Below are 14,854 nucleotides of genomic sequence, written 5' to 3'. Positions count from 1 at the left end.
CCTCGCGACCCAGTGGGATAAGTGGTTTGGAAAATGGATAGATGGATAAAGAATAAAATAGAATATCCATCCAGATCTACTATGCTCCTACCATTGGTACAGGCAGGAGCAGCACCACACTTTCTAAAAGCTTGGAAAGAAGGATGCATCGCACAGCATTAACTTTCCCTTTGTGAGCTGCTGGATGCTGGAGTGGAAAGTGAATAAGTTTTACTAAAATCGCTGTGATTATATGTGATCTGTATATGAAACGAGAAAACTGTTGAATGCGGAGTTGAAAGCTGGGGCGGGGCTTTGTGTCGGGGAATGACAGACACAGGTCCTCCAGTCGGCTCTGTGCAGCAGACTGGCTCACAGTGGTACTTGTGGGATCGAGAAAGAAACACTTCTCTACCATATTGAAACTGTGAGAACAATGGACCAGTCCTCCATTAAATGTACAAATATAGATGTATTTTTTTAGTTGTTAATTATCGCATGAGTCGCTATGATTTTTTGCTGCTTCCTCAAAGCCTCCCGTTGTTGAGCAGCTCATTTCGCTCTGCCCCGCCTACTGAGAAATTGGCTCATTTGCATACTAACAGTGGTTGGATGTTTAGTTGGGGGGGGAGGGTGAGTGGGGGATCTCTGCGGAGTGCCGTGTACGCCTGTGCACAGAGCGCGAAGGGAAAGAGCGAACAAGACTCAAGAGGTAAAACTTATCATAATTTTTCAGCTACTGTAGTAAATCTTGTCCATATTCAGTTTGTGGGTAATGTGTTATTTTCTTTCTCAACTTCAAAAGTTTGATTTAAGGGACGTTTGTTTAAGGGGGCGTCGCCCCCTCTTGCCCCAGCGTAAAGCCTGCCCCGATTTGGATTCTGGCTCTGTATGTCCTACGTAAATGAAACTTGCTCAAATAGTACACTTTGCCACATAGAGTGCGATGGCTGCTTCGTAGCCAGAGTATTTTTTTTGTAGACGCGACAAGCAGCGTCCTTATAGTGCTGGATCGGCGTTGGACTTTCCTTTCAGTGTAGTTCTGTAGAAGATTGACCAATGCGAATGCTGCAACCACGGGGGAGGGTCTTGAACCTCGGGGGGATGCTACGTTTTACCTTATTTTGTTTGCTTTCTGTGTATTTTAAGAAGGCAGCACAGCCAGCTAGTGGTCGGGGTGGGATTAGTGGAAGGTACCGCACACGTTCATGTATCTCTTGCCTGTGCCAGAAGTGTGGGATTTAATGTGCATTGTAGTGCTATTGCTGTGCTGTGCCCTAACCGGGCACTGTGTGGTAACGTGTGTCTATACGCGCATGGAAAGGTTGGTTTGCTATGGGAAGATAGCTCAGCAAAACCCTTTATGTGAACCCAGACCCGATCCCATGGGTCGCTGCATCAGTTGTATTTAATAAAACTTTATTTTGGTAATCGTAGCTGACGACCTGTGGTCACTTACTTGTCCCTCACAGCCTCTGACGCTGTTTTAGGTTTATTACATCTACAACAATAAAGGTCATGATTTGCTGTCAGATTTTTCAAATGTATTTTTCTGGCTCTATAATCACAACAGAAAGAATGCCTTTCACTCTCATTATATTCAAGAGAAGGCCAACATTTCTATGACCCATATCTCGAAATGTAGGTATCTCTCAGCAGGACAACCTAGATGGATAGATAGCACCAAAGTACCACTAAAACATATCTTTTTTCAGTTTTGGGGTGGGTTTATATTTTACTCACTTTGTTTTTTCCTGCAATTTTCAGTGTAGGTGCTGTAATTCATTTGTAGCTGTTCTTTCTCTGCAGTGCAGGTGCTGTAGCTGGTTTGTAGCTCCAGTTTTTCACTGTAATTGGAGGTGAGATATGAAGATATCTGAGCCATTTCGGCTCTGTTCCTCTTAGCTTCTCCTCTAAGTCAATTATCTATAAAAAGGAAGGAGAATCACACTACTGTTAATGACTTGTAAGCCATTTTAAGTAACATTTCACTCCATCCCTTTTACTTACTTCATGAATTACTAGACAATTTTTCATCTGCAAGCCAACACATCAGCTGCTGTTCAGCTGATTGCTGTTGTAATGCACAAAATAGACTCAATCTGTCCGGACGCCCCTAAATTTATCCTTGAAGACTATAATCATTGGAAATTAAATGAGACTCTGATGACATTTGAACAGTATGTGGCTTGTGCCACCACACATAAGAACAATACATTATTATACATTACACACAATTGACCTTTGTTATGGATCTGTGAATGGAGCTTACAAATCCTTGTCCATGCCTTCCTTCGTTGCTTCCTATCATGACAGTGTATATCTTATGCCTATGTACAAACCCTTCACATGCCTGGAAGGTGAGAACCATTAAAATTTGGTCTGAGGACAGTGTCTTCTCTCTTCAGGCATGTTTTGATTGTACAGATTCATACTGTTTTTATGATGCTTGTGATGACATTTACAAATCATCGAACATGGTTTCTTCATACGTCACATTCTGTGTCAGCTCAGTCATTTCAACTAATAAGGTGGTTATTCTCCCTACTAGCAAACCTTGGGTAACTGAAGAGCTTAAATCATTGAACAACAGGAAGAGAAGAATTTTTGTCTGGGGACCCTCTGGAGAAGGCTGAGAAGAATGAAATTTGGAAACCCAAAATGAAGTATAGGAAGAATAGTGCAATATAGTATAGCAGTTCTGATCCTAGATAAGATAGATAAGCAAGTAATTAAATCAATGGTATCCATCAATGAAAATACAGGTGAGTCTAGTAAATTCACTAGTGTAAATGCTTTTAATGCTTTTTTCTTGCTTTGAAAGGTCAGATTTCTTATATAATATCTCCATGGGTCTCTCATTCCTCTTGTTCCTCCGAATGATATTATGAAATCTCAGGATTGTGTCTCAGCTCTTTTTTAAAAAGATAGACATTAGAAAGGCTGCTGGCTCCAATGCCATTTGTGGGCTCACTTTGCACAACTGTGCTGATCAGCTCAGTGAGGTCTTTACTGAAATCTTCCCGATGTGTGCCGAGAGTGGTCAGATACCTACTTTATCGAAATCATCCATCATAATACCCATTCCCAAGGCAAAAAAATCCCAAGAAACTGCATAGGTTCAGACTTCCAGCAGGTCTTAGTTAATAAACACATGTCCAATGTCATAGTTTCAAATACAGGTTTACCCCCCAGAATTGTGTCCTGTCCCCCTGCTCTTTATCATGTACACAGACAGCTGCAGGATATCTCAAGAGAACAGCTATCTTGTTAAGTTTTCTGATGACACTACCCTATTGTCTCTACTTAAGGGTTCAGAGTCAGATCACAGTCAGGCCCTATCTGTTGCCGTTGTTTCCAGTTTCCTGCGAGAGTAATACTGACTGCTAGCGCGCGAACTTTGAAACCATAGATATCACCTAAATAATAATTCGAGTAAAGTCATTGGAAAAAGCTTCGCAAGATTAATAATCCTCCAAAAAAATTAATTTCCCAGACCCCGACGGATTAATCACCTACGCAAGTACCGACCCACGATCTTCGTTCAATTAAGAAGGTGCTTCCAGCCTTAGAGCCTCAGTTTACGTATGTACAACGCCATGTCTCCTATTCCGTGTTCTGAGTGCAATATGTTTAGCTATTCTTCTCCAGTCATTAGCGGTATTTATACATGTGAGAAGTGTCAGTTAGTCGCTAGGCTGACGGAGAAGATTGTAGTGTTAGAGGGACGTATCCGGATGTTACATAACATTCAGGAGAATGACAGTTTTATTGGTTCCGGATATGTCCGCGATAGCCAGTAAGTCTCCCCCTGCTCCGGCAGCAGAGCCTTCGCAGCAAGGCGAGTGGGTGACGACCCGGCGGCATAGTCGTAAATCCAAACCAAACTTACACTGGCACCATTCGCCTATCCGCGTTTCCAACAGGTTCTCCCCACTCAGTGAAACTCCCACTGAGATGCCTGTTGAAAGTGCTCTAATAATTGGTGATTCTATTCTAAGAAATGTGAGAGTAGCGACTCCAGCGACCATTGTAAATTGTCTCCCAGGTGCCAGAGCGACCGACATCTCGGCAAATTTAAAAGTGCTGGCTAAAAGTAAACGTAAATACTCTCAGATAGTTATCCACGTCGGCACTAATGATGTCTGATTGAGGCAATCGGAGATCACTAAGGCAAATTTTAAAGAGGTGTGCAACATTGCGAAGAAGATGTGTGTGTCAGTAACGTGCTCTGGCCCCATCCCTGCTAGACGTGGCGATGAAATGTACAGCAGATTATCGTCGCTACATCGCTGGCTGTCGGAATGGTGCCCGATAAATGGTGTAGGTTATATAGACAACTGGCGGATGTTCTGGGGTAGGCCTGGGCTTTTGAAGAGGGACAGTATTCACCCCTCGCGGGCTGGTGCCGACCTCCTGTCTAAAAGCATAGCTCGTAGTCTACAGGCAAATCGCTGACTAACTAGAGCCAAGTCCAGGCGGCAGGCAAACCGGCATAACCGACCGCCTGCTAGTCGCTTAGAGTTGTCGCCTAGGGTTCATTTCATTGAGACTGTGTCTGCTCCCCGCGTCTTTAATCATGGAGGACTATTCCACCGTGGAGTGTGCCATAATAACTTAATTAAAATCACAATGAATCCGTTACTAGAAAACAGTTGTGATGCAATATTTAAACTTAAACTTGGACTTCTGAATATAAGATCACTGGCTCCTAAAGCACTATTAATAAATGAAATAATTACTGATTTTAGTCTTGGTGCCCTGTGCCTTACTGAGACCTGGCTTAAACCGGATGAATTCATGGCACTAAATGAATCTACTCCAGCGGAATACAGTTATAAGCATAACCCTCGACCAAATCGCAAAGGTGGTGGTGTTGCTGCAATTTTTCAGTCCAACTTGGGAGTGTCTGAGAAATGTGGTGTGAGTTTCAGCACATTTGAAACTCTTGTTCTTAGCCTTGCTGGCTCATCTCTTTCTAGTTCGTCACCCCAAATCACCATGGTTATTGTGTATAGACTGCACCGGCCGTACAGTGATTTTCTTAAGGAATTTGCTGATTTTTTAACAAACCTGGTGGTCAGTACTGACAAAGCCGTTATTGTGGGTGATTTTAACATTCATATGGAGAAGGATAATGATCCTTTAAAAATAGCGTTTGCAGCTATTCTTGACTCTGTAGGTGTTTGTCAGAATGTAGTCGGGCCTACTCATGTCTGTAACCATACCCTTGATTTGATCATTAGTCATGGCATCCTGGTAGAACATGTGTCTATTATGCCACAGAGTCCTCTGCTCTCAGATCATTACTTGTTAACATTTGAAATCCAGTATAGCCTCCTGTTGACCACCACTCCAAAGTATAGAATCAGACGTTCTATTAAGGCACTAACTACAACAACATTTATGAAACAACTTCCACAGTCCTTCAGCCTTACATCTGAAGCATCGTGTGTAAATGAACTTGAACAGGCAACTTCAAACATGGAAAAATCCCTTCGCAGCACACTAGATCTTGTGGCTCCACTTAGGAGGATAAAGCATAGCAATAACAAACCTGCCCCCTGGTACTCTGATAATACAAGTGAACTCAAACAGCCATCACGCAAGCTAGAGCGAAAATGGCACTCAACTAAACTGGAAGTTTTCAAATCTGCCTGGAAAGAGAGCCTCTCTAAATACAGACAAGCACTAGTAACTGCTCGTCTGTGTATCTCTCCAGATTAATAGACATGAACAAAACCAATCCTAAATTCCTATTTGAATCCGTGGCTAGGATAACACAGAATTCCTCATTAAACTTGCAAATCCCGCAAGCTCTTAAGAGTGATGACTTTCTTACATTTTTAATGGTAAGATAACTACAATTAGACAGACTATCCAGTGCACACCTTTACCTACTTACGGCTGCCTGCCTCCTGCTAGTCTTATGCCTACCAATAATGAGACCTTTGAATCATTCATCCCTATTACACACTCAGAACTTTTGAGCTTAATTTTCTCCTGTAAATCCTCTACTAGCCTTGTAGACCCAATTCCTACAAAATTCTTCAAGGAAATTGCACCACAGATTGGCACTACCGTGTTAAATGTGTTGAACTCTTCTCTTAGGCTTGGATATGTTCCAAAACCTTTTAAAATGGCTGTTATCAGACCCGTCCTAAAGAAACCAAATCTTGAACCCAGTGTTTTAGGAAACTATAGACCTATCTCAAATCTTCCTTTCATTTCAAAGATCATGGAAAAGGTTGTAGTTCATCAGTTGTCCTCTTTCCTACAAAAAACTAATGCCAATGAATTATATCAGTCTGGCTTTAGACCAAACCATAGCACAGAAACTGCTCTAGTCAAAGTAATGAATGATTTACTTGTGGCTTCTGACCGTGGCTGTGTATCTCTGTTGGTATTGCTAGATTTAACTGCAGCGTTCGATACTGTGGACCATAATATCCTCTTGGACCGGTTAGAAGGTGCAGTTGGCATTACGGGGACAGCACTTTCTTGGTTCCGCTCATATTTGTCTGATCGCTATCAGTATGCCCATGTGAACAATGAATCATCCAAGGCCACAAAAGTTGAATATGGTGTCCCACAGGGATCAGTCCTGGGCCCGCTACTGTTTACCCTATACATGCTACCTCTTGGTAACATTATTAGAAATCATGGTATTGGGTTTCATTGTTATGCAGATGATACACAGTTGTACATATCTGTTAACCCTGATGATATATCACTGCTATCTCGGTTAGAAGACTGTCTATTAGACATCCAGTGCCGGATGGCAAAAAATTTCCTTATGTTAAACACTGAAAAAACAGAAGTTCTGGTAATTGGTCCCAAGGCTGCTAGAAATAAGTTTCACCACCTCAACGTTGGTAACCTTCCTACACAACCTAACATGGTAGTTAGAAATCTTGGCGTTCTTGTCGATTCAGATCTATGCTTTGATGCTCACATAAGAAGTATTACTAGAACTGCATTTTATCATCTATGGAACATAGCCAAGCTTCGTAAGATGCTCTCACTTAATGATGCAGAAAAATTAATACATGCCTTCGTAAGTTCCAGACTGGATTACTGTAATGCCCTCCTATCGGGTTGCCCGGCTGGATCCTTGCATAAACTTCAGATGGTACAGAATGCTGCAGCCAGAGTTCTAACAAACACTAAAAAATTTGATCATATTACACCGGTCTTATCCTCTATTCATTGGCTGCCAGTTAAGTCCCGAATTGACTATAAAATACTGCTATTAACTTATAAAGCACTAAATGGCCTTGCACCAGAATACCTTAGTGATCTGCTGACCACATACAACCCTCCACGCTTGCTTCACACTCAAGCCATGGGATATCTGTTAGTGCCTAGGGTAGAAAGAGCTACGGCAGGCTGCAGAGCTTTCTCCTACAAAGCTCCTCAGCTGTGGAATGGTCTTCCACCGGAAGTGCGAGTTTCAGGTTCACTCTCAATATTCAAGTCCAGACTAAAAACACACCTGTTTAGTTTAGCGTATAGGGACACTAGTTCTAGCCCTAGCTAACTCTTCACTCCCAGTCAGACCTGTAGTGTGAGGTGTAGAGCTGGGTGGGGATCGGTGCCATTGGCTTTGGATGAACTGGATTGTCAGTGCTGTCACTCTAGCTTTGCAATCTCTTGTGGAACTGGAGTGCTGACATTTCAGGGACTCCCCATGCCTGCATTCCCACTTGCCTCTCCCTCCTACTGATGCTGCCATAGCCATATCTGCCGGAGCTTGCAGATTGCACTTCATATTGTACTCACCTAGCTTTTAGCACTGCCAATAGCCTCCTCTACTATGCCTAATTGTACATTTTAATTCCCCTACTCCTCCTGGGGGGTGATGCCTGGAGACCTCAATCTATCAAGATATCCAGCACACCCGGCCACATGTGACGTCGCCACCACCAGTGACGTCCCTGCATCCAGCTCGCCGTTCTGATCTTCCATGTATGACCCGCTGCCTTACCTCTGGTTGCCTGGCAATTGGAAGAAGACTCGGCATCGGCATTGGCTTGTCATCTTCCTTGTGTGGAATTAAAATTGAACATCGATAGGCCCGGGAGGTTGGCATATTGGGTCTGTGTGTGTCTTAGGCCTTAGGCAAGAAGAGATTGTTTTGAATACTGTGTGACCTCGCTTCGAGATAGCTGCCTGCAGTAAGTTCCGCAGACCCTGAGGAAAGCTCGGGCCTTGGAGAAGCAGACAGCGGAACAAAGGGGGGGAGAAACCACTTGCAGGAAGAGCTGCCCCAACTGGTGCACAGCGAGTTATAGCTTTTATAGAATAGTTGTGGCAGACAATATATAGCAAGCTATGCGGTAGTGCAAATGTATAAGTAATCATGTTAATCATATTAATCATATGTTAACCATGTATTGGCAGTGATTGAATGACAATACGTCAATACGTTAATCATTAATCAAAGGACAACCAAGTATTTACAGTGATTCAATGTCATGTAATCAATATCTATATTCATATCTCCAGTAGGAGCCTAGCAGTCGAGACATGTTCTGGTAAACTGAGCAGAATGGGTGGACTTTACCTTGCCACCAAGGTGAACCAATAGAATTTGAGAATTGTGTTTGTTATACGTTTGAGCTCGGTTCATTGGTGTTTTGTGACCAATCAGGATTTAGACACCCTTACTGTGGAGTGGGAGTTATGGTTTATCAACTGGTTGCTCGGGGAACTCCGGGGGATTTGGTACCGAATGCCAGAGTGTGATGAGAGTTGCTAGAATAAAAGAGATTTCCTTTACCTCATCAAACTGAGAGGTCCGACTTTTATTCTAAGTGTTATATTCTAAATTTTTCTACCACAATTGCTCTCCAGTTATTTCCCAAATCTTATTGGGGACAATGTGACTTGGCCCATCTCTGGCACTTAACCATCTCTCTATTTGACTATCCCTGCCGGCCCCTGGAGGATGGGCTCCCCCTTTGAGTCTGGTCCCTCCCAAGGTTTCTTCCTTCTAGGGAGTTTTTCCTTGCCACTGTCGCCTATGGCTTACTCACTGCTTTGGGTGAGGATGCTGTAAAGCGCTTTGAGACAATGTAATGTTGTGATAATGCGCTATATAAAAATAAATTTGTTATTGTTGTTGTTACGTCCCACGGTGCACGAGCATGCAAGAAGCGGCGAAGGATGAAGCAGGTAGGCGGAATACCGAACATTGGGGTTTATTAAAGGGAAGACGGAAGATGACGACGCACATCACATCAGGAAACATCAATGACGGACACCCAACAGAGGAAGACTTGGACTGTTATACCTAAGACAAGGCAAAATAACAGGGAACAGCTGGGCACAATCAGGGAAGCACATGTGGATGATGAGGGGGTGTGGTGCACATGAGGATCGGACGGGTGGGGCGTAACACTATCTGCCTTTGTTAAGTGGCGCAATGATAATTTCCTTCACCTTAATGTGTTAAAAACTAAGGAATTGATCATTGATTTTAAGAACAACAATGAGAAATCGAAGGCTAGTATCATGCATGGTGATGACGTCCATACAAGAATCTAGACACAGGGTTCGACTCTAAACTCAAGTTTAATGTGAACACAGAGTTGATTGTCAAATATGGACAACAAAGCACTCAATACGGAAGCTTAACTCTCTTGTGTCTGTAAAGCTATCTTGTGTAACTTCTATCACTAATTTACTGAAAGTCTTTTAACATTCTCGTTTATTTGTGGATTCAATGGGTTGCCTGATGGACAAGAATAGTCAAAATGGCACTTTCAAGGTTTGCTAAATTATTGTCAAGCAAAAGGGTTTCTGCTTCTTCTGGAAGAATCATGCAATTCAGAAAGCAAAAGGAATTCTTAGTAAACCTGGTCACATTTTATCCAGTGAATTCACTGTAATGCCCTCAGGTACAGGTAGGCACTATTATGCTCCTCTCAGGAAAACAAATTACTATTCCAAGTCCATCAATCCTTCTGCTATCAGGCTGCTTTATGTCAACAGTAGTCATTTTAGATGAAGAATTTGCCCTTTAAACTATAACACTAAAATATATCACAACATGCATTCTTCTGTTCCCATTTTCCCTTCTCTCACTCAAACCCAAGGGCATCAGAGTGAGTGCATTGTTTGTGTACTTGTACTCATACACTGATCTGTTGTCTGTGGCATATTAATGTGTGACTGTTGCTCTGTATTGTTTATTTCTGGGATAAATAAAGTTATCTGAATACGTTTTGCATTTTTATTTATTCAGAGGACGCTGTTATCCACAGCAACATAATTGCAAAATCAAGGTCAGCCAGTCCCTTGAGGAGTCACAGTTAAGGCTCTTGCTCAAGGGCCCAATGGTGGCATCATTCACTCTAGCAGAGCTTCTGCTCCCAGGTGCAGCACCCTGACCTCCTGAGTCACACATATCTCCTCAGAATACAGCGTGTTACGTGCAGTGGTGCGTCTGGTTTTGTGTTTCTTCTCTCCTTTACCGCTCTCTGTAGGACCCAGACGGATCTTGCCAGCTGATGGACGAGCATTCTGACATCCCGCCTACAGCTTGATAACACAGCTGCCTATCCCGCCTACCTACTGGCGTGATTGGTTGAATGCCCGGTTTGCCTGGCGATTGGAGACGCTGCTCAGAGTTCCTGTCACCAGGCTTTAAAAGTCCCGGCTGAAGTGTCTCTCGAGAGATTCTCTCTGGGTCGTGGGATGTTTGTTTGTTGTTGCTGCTGTTGTGCTTCTATTCTTCTACTGGTAGTCGCTCCTCTGATGTATACAGCTCACCCTGTTTTTTTTGGTCAGGTTGGGTCAGTATACATTCATATTAGGCTTTGTTTATCGATTTCCTCATTCACAATCTGTGGTGTGGTTTGAACTAAAGTACTTCTCAATTTGCTCCATTTGATTCCATTTGTTCTCGTACAGGTACATTATGCTGTGTGCAGAACTTGATCATGTTAGACACACTAGATTAGAGGCGGACACCACCTCCTGTAGGTTTTTGTTATACAGTCACAGATAGTTGGATTTTGTTTTTTTGTTTTCAATCAAAGGGATAGGTTAAATTAAATGGTAGGGTTGCTTTTTTCTGTTCTTTTCTTTAGTGTCGTCCAATGCCCAACACATATACCTTTCCCGTTTACCTCAACCTGTTCTTTTGGAACCTTGGACACACACTTTTGAGATAAAGAACCGTATTTTGTCATTATTCACCAGTTACAATGGTTTTCCCGTGGCGAATCAACACCTAGACATAACACTGCGTTATGATAATTCATGCCACCCACACTGAGAAAGCCGATGGCAACTATCCATACATTTTCTGTTCAGGATCACAGCTGGTCCGGAGCCCATCCTGGAATCTACACATTTTGGGAGGGCCTGGGCCCAGGACCTTCCGTGGATCATATAGGGCCCTCCCCCAAGCCAAAAGAGCCATAAACTAAATACACACACAACTGAGATAATTTATCCCAAACTGCAACATATGATATATACTTTTATTGTAACTTGTGAGTTTATATATCTGTCATTTTTCGTATACATTCTTATTATGGTGGGTGTATGGGATAATTTTTTTTAATCATAAAAAAACCTGTAAAGTCCCTACAACAAACTTAAAATATAATACATAGTAATGTTTTGAAGCCAAGCTAAGCTGTTCCTTTTGTATTTAATGGATTTCTGTTTGAGGAATTTGCAAAAAAAACTGCAGTGAATGATGGGTAGGATCTAAAGGCTGCCTAATGTTCTCGTCCGTCTGACGATTGTTGTGTATGTTGGTCCAGAAAGTAATTCAATTTTTCAGAGTAGGCTACGTTCTTAAAAACAGCTTTTGTTGGATATAGCCTGACTATATGCCGTGGGCCTTTTTATTTGTTTGTTTGAAATTTTGCCAGGTAGGCTACCTTCTGTAAACTGCGTTTTGTTAGACTACATATTTCGGGATGTTTTATTGTAGTCTTTGTAAATACATATATAGTTTAGCCTAACCCAGCCACTTAAAGGAGCAAGCCAGCTCAACCAGGTGCCGGTCCCAAGCCCGGATTAATGGGGAGGGTGGGTTCAAGAAATAAAGAGACTGTATCTTCACTGCATCACTGATGTCAAAATGTGGGAAATATGTGGTTGTATAAATAAAACTATGATTCTGTGCTGTCTAAATTGTATAAAAAGTAAGGTATATGACATTTAAATGGGCTATACCCGGATGCATGGACGCATTATGAGAATGAGAAAGACCTAATTAACCTATACCCTATTCACTTAGACAATCCACTGTCATTTTTGCAACAGAAATGGATGAGATGGGCAGGCAGCTAGAGGTGGAATTTCTGTCCTTGGTAAAACTCTGACGGTCTCTACTGGTAACAACGTTGTTTTCTAGGCACAGCCAAATAAATGTCCTCCTGTCTGAAAAGGCATAAAAAATGCAATTTAGCCACTAAAACTTTGTTTTGTTTGTTTTGTTACAGTTTTTGTGAGGGATAGTTGAATTCTCTCGTTAAGTTTTTTGTGCCCTTGCAGCCATACTTTAAAACTCTTTTCAGTGCCGCCACATATACGTATGCGTGCGCGGAGGGGGAGGGCAGGCCCGATCGGTGTTTTGCCCCAGGGCCTTGTGTGCAGTTGTTTCCCCACTAACACCAACCCATTGCAGGGCACAGTCACACATGCACGCCTACAGAGAATTGGACGACTTTTAGCATGTTTGCGGACTGTGGAGGGACACTGCAGTACCTAAAGGAAGCCCCATGACAACATGGGGGGAACATGCAAACTCCACACACATGGAGCAATGGCAGAGACTCAAACCCCGATCCCAGAGATGTGGGGCAACAGTGCTAAACACTGCACCTCCATTCCACCTGATAGGGGCTATTATTAAAGCATTATTAACAAACTTACTGTAAGCAAACAGCACTATGACAGTCGTCAGCAGGAGAAAACACAATATCCCAAGACACACTATAGCCAGTTGGTAGCATCATCTCCCTGTGGGCTCAGATCCTGAGGGGAAACAAACATGTATCTCAGGGAATAATAGGAGAGGTTTAAAGATGTTTTCAGAATGATTTTATTGAAATATCACTTCATTCTTAAGTCACATTTACATAAATTGCCCTGCCTCCCTGCCCATGATTAAATGATTACATTTATATACAATGTACTGAGTACTGGGTCAACAGCAGACACGACAGGAGTTACTTGTACTGAAGTTAAATTTTACTCCATAAACTCACAGTACCCTTATTAATCATTATCTGTGTGTCCTTACCTGAATGTTGAGTCCGCTTTGGAGTCTGTTCTCCTTGGCTGGAGGTATGTTTAGAATATGTTTCAATGATATCTGCATTAGCATAAATATCCTCATGCATGTTCAAATTTGTACTGATTCGAATCGATCACCAGAATTTTTCCCTCCTCGCTTGTGCCCGCCCGACTCTGGCTGTTCTAGGTCCCGGTTGAGACACAGATCCTAGTAAAAACCCTGCTAAGAAAATTCGCGTCAGTGTTTTCAGTTGACGAGGGGGATTTGGGTTGTACAGATCTGATTATGCATGAGATTCCACTACTGGATGAGGTCCCAGTTAGGCAGCGCTATAGGCGCATACCACCTTCAGAGTACGAGCTGGTGAAAGGGCATATTAATCAGCTTTTGGAAGCTCAGGTGATTACGGAAAGCAGTAGTCCCTATGCTTCCCCTATTGTTCTGGTCCGGAAAAAGGATGGCAGTTTGCGCTTGTGCGTAGACTATAGGCAGTTGAATAGTAAGACCAGAAAGGATGCTTTTCCCCTGCCTCGGATTGAGGAGTCTCTTGATGCCCTTACTGGGGCCCGCTGGTTTTCTACTTTAGATCTGGCTAGTGGCTATAATCAAGTAATGGTGGCAGAGCAGGATCGTCCAAAGACGGCATTCTGTACGCCCTTTGGGCTGTTTGAATTCAATCGTATGCCATTTGGTTTATGTAATGCTCCGAGCACGTTTCAGCGGTTGATGCAGAGGATGTTTGGTGACCAACAGGGCCAGTCTTTATTGCTATATCTGGACGATATCGTGGTGTTTTCCTCCACCGTAGAGCAGCATCTGGAGAGGTTGGAGGTAGTGTTGAACCGTCTCCAGCTGGAGGGTCTCAAGGTCAAACTGAGCAAATGTGCTTTCCTTCAGTCTGAGGTACGCTACCTTGGCCATGTGATCTCGAAGGAGGGGGTCTCTACGGATCCAGCCAAGGTAGAAGTAGTGGCTAAGTGGCCGCTTCCCAGTACTGTATCAGGGCTGCGCTCTTTCCTGGGTTTTGCTAGTTACTATAGGCGTTTTGTAGAGGGTTTTGCCAAGTTGGCTGCCCCCCTACATAGGCTGGTTGGAGAGCTTAGTGGCTCAAAGACCAAGGGGAAGGGAGGACAGGGTCTGATTGAGAGCTGGACTGCAGAATGTCGTGATAGCTTTGAAGCTTTTAAGACCAAGCTCACTACCGCGCCGGTGCTTGCTTATGCAGATTTTTCACAGCCATTTATTCTGGAGGTTGACGCCAGTTATGGCGGCCTGGGAGCAGTACTTTCACAGGAACAGGACAATAGGGTCAGACCTATAGCTTTTGCCAGTCGAGGGTTGAGGCCGACTGAGCATAACATGCAAAACTACAGTTCTATGAAACTGGAGTTTTTGGCATTGAAATGGGCTATGACCGAAAAGTTTCGGGAGTACTTGTTGGGGCAGAAGTGTGTTGTCTACACAGATAACAACCCATTGAGTCATTTGTCCACTGCAAAACTTGGAGCGACGGAGCAACGGTGGGCTGCTCAGCTTGCGGTTTTTGACTTCGAGATCAAGTATCGGTCAGGGAAGAGTAATAAAAATGCAGATGCTTTGTCACGTCAGCAT

At 43.1% G+C, this 14,854-nt stretch overlaps 2 protein-coding genes across 2 annotated transcripts in view; one reads left to right on the top strand and one right to left on the bottom strand.

The window, feature by feature from the left end:
• Positions 1 to 13,449, bottom strand: part of LOC125721094 (CD209 antigen-like) — a 32,098-nt gene extending 18,649 nt beyond the window's left edge. Inside the window, exons 1-2 of the mRNA XM_048997027.1 lie at positions 12,880 to 13,449; positions 1,723 to 1,826 (exon numbers count right to left, since the gene is read on the bottom strand). Coding sequence (XP_048852984.1) covers positions 1,723 to 1,826; positions 12,880 to 12,962 — 187 coding nt within the window. The 5' untranslated portion in view covers positions 12,963 to 13,449. The remainder of the gene's footprint in view (positions 1 to 1,722; positions 1,827 to 12,879) is intronic.
• On the top strand, positions 2,539 to 5,706 carry LOC125721162 (uncharacterized). Its single transcript, XM_048997197.1, has 2 exons — positions 2,539 to 2,744; positions 3,476 to 5,706. Exon 2 carries the CDS (start codon positions 4,612 to 4,614, stop codon positions 5,704 to 5,706), a length of 1,095 nt encoding a protein of 364 aa, XP_048853154.1. The 5' UTR covers positions 2,539 to 2,744; positions 3,476 to 4,611.
• Positions 13,450 to 14,854: the final 1,405 nt, after the last annotated feature.

This window comes from Brienomyrus brachyistius, unplaced genomic scaffold (genome assembly GCF_023856365.1).
Source record: "Brienomyrus brachyistius isolate T26 unplaced genomic scaffold, BBRACH_0.4 scaffold32, whole genome shotgun sequence".
Taxonomy (NCBI): Eukaryota; Metazoa; Chordata; class Actinopteri; order Osteoglossiformes; family Mormyridae; genus Brienomyrus; species Brienomyrus brachyistius.
Note: the sequence above shows the minus strand (reverse complement) of the source record. Positions and strands in the feature narration are given on the sequence as shown.